This window comes from Lethenteron reissneri, chromosome 30 (genome assembly GCF_015708825.2).
Source record: "Lethenteron reissneri isolate LAM-NWPU_2019-01 chromosome 30, ASM1570882v1, whole genome shotgun sequence".
In the NCBI taxonomy this organism is placed as follows: Eukaryota; Metazoa; Chordata; class Hyperoartia; order Petromyzontiformes; family Petromyzontidae; genus Lethenteron; species Lethenteron reissneri.
In genome coordinates, this window is record NC_083808.1 from 8783174 (window position 1) to 8790067 (window position 6894).

A 6894-nucleotide genomic window follows, 5' to 3' on the forward strand; every position below is an offset into this window, starting at 1 on the left:
AGTAATATTACTGATGGTAGTGTGCTGTCGTAATTCCTCATTGACGTGTGCTAGATCATACAGCAAAGTGATCAAATTGTGAATAATCTGACCATTGGGCTCTTCGGCACATGTATAAATCTTAGAATTTCTTCATAAAAGGTGAAGATGTGAGTATGAAAAAGATTGATTCTCTATAACTTGAGCAAAACTTTCATCGGCAACTACTGGGATCATGGCCAATCTGTGCTTCTCACTGCTTGGCGAATAGTCGCCATGTAATCTGCATGCCAGACACACGCACACAGACACGCGCGCACACAGACACGCACACACACGCACCTTGAGAGGCGTGTAGCCGAGATGAGCACACATTCGGCTGGTTTGGAGAGACCAGCAGGAGCCATGACTCGCACAGCGCTCTCTCTGCTCGTCCTTGCGCTCTTCTGTAAGTCGTCCTCTCACGGAGGCCCAGCACCACTCACCCCTGCAGCTCAAGCGCCACATTGGGGCGCCACGTTGGTGCCACGGTGGCGAGACGTTAACTACCTTGCCTGGTATACAGGAGTTGGTGGGTTCGATCCAGACCCTGACGCCTGTATATTTGGAGTTTGCATGTCTCTCTCTCCCCGTTGTCGCGTGGATTTTTATCCGGATCCTCCGGCTTTTTCATCCACATTTAGAAACGTGCGTTTTTAGAGTATTTGGCTGCTATAAAATCCCACATGATAAGCCACTAAGTGGAGCTATCACTTGTGGCCAGGTCGCTTGTGAAAATGAGCTTCATATCTAAGTGGGCATTATCTGGTAAACAAAAAATACAGTAGTTTAGTTTTACATTGTCCGTTTATTGGTGAACTTAATAGGAATGTGAGCTACGCATGCCGACAGGTCTGAGTTGAGCTGTAGATGAAAGAAAAGCTAAGGAACGCCTATGGGCTTGGTGGTACAATGAGTCCAGTTCAATCGTCAGTACATTTCCGTATATCATGCGCATTTGCTTATGGTTATAAATGATGTAATTACAAATAAACATGCAATTTTGTTTATACATATTTTTTCAGATCTCGGCCTGCAATATTGTAAATGCATGAAATGTTTTAATACGTTTTTTACACATTTAATTAAAATGTAGTTGTTTATAATAAGATACATATTTACAATATAGTGTTGCACTAACATGGGTCATGTTTATTTTTAATTGTATTCAAATAAATAAAATAGTGCTGTGTATAGTGAGTAGTTTGTATTATTTTACGAGTGATAGCGTTATCACACTTAGTATTCATACATTGACAATTCATTTAAATTGAATCACAGTAAAAAATGTTACGTAAAAAAGCTGGAACTACCCTAAACCCGATATTTGTATAAAGCTCAATTATACAATTAGTTGACCAGCTGTCGTATCGTGATTTTTTTTGTCACTGACAATATACTTTAAATATTATTTGTGTTGAGATAGAATATTTAGACTGGAGGAATCCGACTGAGCTATAAAGATTTTTCACAGATGTCTAGGAGATACATTTGCTTTATTTAGAATTTGTAATTCATGATTGAACTCAATGGACCAGATGACACTCAGTCATGCCTACTTTTAAGGCTGCCCTAACATGGGTTCTGTATCGGATGGGGCACAGCAGCCATCCTACAACAGAGCCAATGGTGTGATGACAAGTTCACTGTAAACTGTCATCTGGATAAATTGGCATGCGAATTTAAAGAAAAAATTAGTCTTAAACTTAACTTCAAATGTCATTACTGCAATATTACTGTCTAAATACGAAAATAGGGCGAAATAATGGATAACTAATATCCTTTCTTCCTGTGGGAAATGCACGTCACACCTTGTCGTTTAATACTCATGTTGGTACTTTGTGTATGTGAGTGTATTTACAGCAACACAAGATGTTTCGTAAATTGTATCTGAGAAGCAAAGGCGTGCATTTATATACGCCGAGGAGTCGGTACAATATCCAATGGGAATTAACTGCAGAAATTGTTAAGTGGAGCTTAATAAAAGAAGGCTGAAAAGTTGAGCTCAAGGTAAATGAGTTGCGTTCATCAACTGTGATCAACAACTCTCAGACGGAGACGGCTGCTAAACGCAGGTCAGTTATTCAAAGTGGACAGAGATTAAACTGATTTCATAATCAGGTGGAAAACTGTGGGCTGGAGTGCTTTGGAAAGCTTGATGATGAAAAGCAATGTGCCTAAGGAATATAATTATAATATATCATCAGTGAATATTAGCCGCTCTGACACGTGCTTCATAAACGTGGACATGGACAAAGGAAACGGAACAGGTGCACAAATCAAGAAGAGAAGCATTCTTAGAATTGTATTGGGAGAGGAACTCATACATTGGAAGCCGTATACTGGAAGCTAGAGACTTCATATTGACTTGAGAAAAGTGGGCTAGAGCAGGTTATCATCGCAGGACTGGAGGATGCTCGGTGGTTGAGATTAACAATGGGGTGGCAGACAAGAGGGGAACACATCTCAGAGGACGATCGCCGTGATGAAAAACAAGCTAAGGAAAGCCGATGGGTTTGATGTTACAATGAGTACAGTTCAATAGTCAGTACATTTCCGTATATCATGAGCATTTGCTTATGGTTATAAATTATGTAATTACAAATAAATATGCATTTTTGTTTGTGCATATTTTTCAGATCTCGCCTTGCAATATTGTAAATGCATGAAATGTTTTAATACGTTTTTTTACACATTTAATTAATATGTAGTTGTTTATAATAATATACATACTTGCAATATAGTGTTGCAATAACATGGGTCATATTTCTTTTTAGTTGTATTCAAATGAGGGATGACATCGGCTCGTGTGGGCACAAGCCCCGGGTGGATTGTCACATCGCACAACCCCACGTGGGATGATGGCAGCACCTTGGGGAAGACTTTAATCCAGCGGTGAATGAATGATGGTTGATGACGATTATCCAACTGCTTCGTTCACTGCACTACGAACTCGGAAACCTGAAAATGTGATTCCTGACCCGGTCATAGGCACTCCTCCCTTTCACCAACCTGCAATGACCACCGCGGCGAAGTATCATTAATAAAACACTCAAGAGTGACACTGTGTGTGGAGCCCTTCATCCAGCAGTGGATGGACAAAGGCTGTAATTCAAATCAATGTCCTATGCTATAGGTGAAAAGGGTTGCTTCGGTGTATGTGTGTGTTCACCATTCGTTGTTTTTGAGCGAATCCACTCATGTTATTGTTGCATTCACCCGATGCTGCCTGAAATATGCCACGATTTTACTTAACAGGCATCCAGGAGGGCAGAGCAGCTACACTCATGAAGGCAATTCAAGGTAACGCAACTTGTAGCACCACCACCACCACCGTGACCTGAACACCAGACACTTACGAAAACCCTCAGCCGAGGTAGCAACTCAGTGAATTTCCCTATTCTCCGTATTAAGAGATGCTCCAGAAAGACAGGCCCCCAAATATTTGTCTTGGGGTCAGAAATGGATTACATCACCCAGACACGCACACGCGCGTGTCTCAACGACTTAAGCGTGAGACACAAGAACACGCATCTCATGGTGTCCTCTAATTATCAATTCGGGGGATCCAACAGGAATGCTTCACTCTTTAACAACACGCGAGTTAAACTCGTGAACACTAATACAACAACGGGTAGAAGATGTCACCATTAGAGGGGCCAGTTTCAAGAAGTGCACAGAAAGAGAATATGTTTAGACTGAGCACATGCCCTGGGTATGGACACAAAGGATGCACTGATTTGGTTGTAGTCTATGGTCCCAATATCTATCATTTGCTGATAAAGGGCTAGATGACAAACCATTACATCAATGCTAAAAGTAAGTTACTGTGTGCCAGACTCAAACGTCGGGCATGAAGGTTATCAGCAACTAACACTACTATCAATATTTAGGTATCCTTTATGCAAGAGAAAATGCATACTTTATTAGGCTTTCACCCTGAGTATGGGCACATACTTAATGTATAATACAATGGCATTAAAAGCAAAGCTCCTTAATGGAACTAGTCAAACATCCCAATTTAGTCCTCTTCAGAAAAATGTATTTACTCAACGAGATTGTCCTGTATAAATAAATTGCATTATGACTATTCAAGCAGTCCTCGACTTAAGAACGGGTTACGTTCCTTAGGCACATTCATTCGCACGTCGATTTGTTCCTATCTCGGAACTCAATATTTATTTGTACATTTAGTGTTATAAAATGTGATACGGTTCAACAAAAAATGGAAGCATTGTTACATTAATAAATCTGCAAATTATACTGTATAGTAAATCCAGTTAAAGATAAAGTAACACGAAAATTAAATATAAATATTATCACTTACCTTGATTTGAACGGTTAACTTTTGTTGTGCATCACATGGGATTCTGGGACTCAAAAGCACAACCAAACGCTCGCAAATCGGATGGTCAAAATAATCTCACGGCATTGTTTTAAAGTCGTGCGTTCGTATCTCGGGGACTGCCTGCACTATGGTTTTTATCCACCTGCTTGCAGACCCGAGTGCGGTGTTTGTGCGAGAGGAGACCGCAGCCAGCTTCCTCCGTCCACGCCGCTCGGTCAAGCTGCAGCGTGAAATCATCGGTGAGCGAGCGAGCGAGCCCTGTGGCCCATCATAACCCTCGCTCCAGCAGCAGCCTGCAAACAAAGCGCTGCAGTTTCGTTTTTAAATGTTCATCGGCGGAGGTCCAGGGCTTTGTGACCGTTCGGTTCGAGGTCACATTGATGATGCGCACGCGTGTGGGACAGCGGAGCAGACGCAGAGCCTCTTGGCGGACAAGCGACGCACGGAATACCGTGAGGAGCAGATCAAGGCACGGGAGAACTTTGCTGAGGAAGAACGATCTGGTAAGGAGTGGCCAGTCACAACCCACAGACATATCTTCATCTGGATCACATTGCTCTCACATTTCAAAACTGCAGAAATATGGTGGTGTTTTCAAGTTATCAAAGTATCATGGCCTAATTAGTTTTATTTATATATTTGAAATGCCGTTATTTTGTGCTTCTAGAGTTGAGACAATCGTCATCCTGATCTATTCACTGATAGACGTGTCAATGCCATTCCTCGTCTTGTGATATCATAATCCATCTCACTCCTGTGCACGAGCTGCTCTCATTGAGCCATCCGTGTGGTAGTCATACGCTGGTGTTTTTTTGCTGTGGAGCAAAGTTGGCATCATTGCAACTATCAAGTACAATTAAACGCTGTGCCAGGGGTAAAGCAAGTGCAAAATAAAACTTTGGCGTCAACGGTGGCCACGACAGAGTTTAGTTTGTCAACTTGAAAGCTCACATTTCGCTTGAAGCATCAATATGGCAAAAGTATTACTGCTGTAAGCCACGTGGTTTTTTTACGTTTAGCTTAATGCCGTGGCAGTTAGGGTTAGTGTCCGTCACTCAGTTGTGCTGTCCTCCACAGAGACGTACGAGCAGACCCGGGAGGCGACCGAGTCGTGGAGAGAATACCACTACGACGGACTCTACCCCTCCTACCGCTTAAACCGCCACATTCCCTACTGAGCCACACCAAGAGGACGCAAGAGCCAGCAGAAATCCGCTGAGGCACTCGACAACAATGTGCTATGCACATCCCCAGCGGAGCCCAAGATATGCTGCCAACTGCTGGGTCTAAACAGATGATCAATATCAATAAACCGTGTGCAAAGTAATCAACGCATGAGCATGCAATATTAATGTTCAATGGATGCATTATTTGCAGTTTAACATTCAACAAAACCTGCATACTTGTGGTAGGATACACATGGCCATTTCTGGTTGGATGAGAGTTATTAAATAATCTACTTCCCATCAAAATCAGTCCAGTTATGAAGTTTAATTTTGGGATTATTAAATCGTGGCCTAGCATGTACCCACTATATTGGATTTTATATATTGGGTCAAATCCAAAAGTGATCAAACATAATACGCAACCGTTATCCTGTTTAAACTCACAGATGAGTGATGGTGCAAATGGCTCATGAACTGGATGTGAAATATTTTGGTCTCTTAAAATAACCACACCTACAGACCCAAGAGCTTGCAGAAATAGGTCCCTTTAAGTGCACCTTTTACACAAATTGATATCGATAGCTTTGCAAAAAACATTTTATGTTGTAATGTTCATAACTAAATACGACCACAATTATCCATCCAGAACTACCAACACAAGTTTTTTGTCTAAATGGTATACATTTTTGCAACAAATATCAGCAAGCATGTTTTTGCTTGTATGTTAAATTCACTTTTTCTTAAAAGCTTGTTGTCTCAGCATAAAATGTTGCATAGTCAATGTTCATATTTGAATTGCTTCCTGCTTTAGTGTGATACTTTAGTTACAAAACGTGAATAAATCTTTTTTTGGAACGTTAAAATACTCGCATTTTTTAAACATTTCACCAGTTTTTACTGTGCCCATACACATACGAGTTTAGCAGATTTGATCCTTAAAATTCCACACTACATTGGCAAATTCTACACCACAGTGGCACACGAAACACCGTGTGCTCAAGATGTGAAGGTGATAAAGAGCCCCTTGTCAAGTCTGCTTAAACTGATGGGGCAATGCTAGTGGCGAGCAGCTATTACAACTGGCACAGCCAGTTGAGGCAGCGGTGCTGCCACTGTCTGGATGTGTGTATCTCACTGCGCAAGGTCACTTAAGGCTGAGTAAATTTTAAACCCAAACTAGTTCATATAGCCAATGGTCTGTAGTTAGATAACAGACAATATAATTACGTTACCTTACTAAAATTAATTTCTGGAAATGTTAGCCCTGCAAGAAATACCTGCATTTAACAGCTAAAGTATGATAAAAAAAAAAACTTGTGAAATACTTATTGGTTAACTTTAGAACATTTATTCATTAAAGTA

General features: G+C 41.1%; 1 protein-coding gene across 1 annotated transcript; it reads left to right on the top strand.

Moving 5' to 3' along the window:
• The first annotated feature begins 8 nt into the window (after window positions 1-8).
• UCMA (upper zone of growth plate and cartilage matrix associated) lies at window positions 9-6858 on the top strand. Its single transcript, XM_061563005.1, has 5 exons — window positions 9-427; window positions 3277-3321; window positions 4519-4605; window positions 4771-4869; window positions 5444-6858. Exons 1-5 carry the CDS (start codon window positions 343-345, stop codon window positions 5542-5544), a joined length of 417 nt encoding a protein of 138 aa, XP_061418989.1. The 5' UTR covers window positions 9-342; the 3' UTR covers window positions 5545-6858.
• The last annotated feature ends 36 nt before the right edge of the window (window positions 6859-6894 follow it).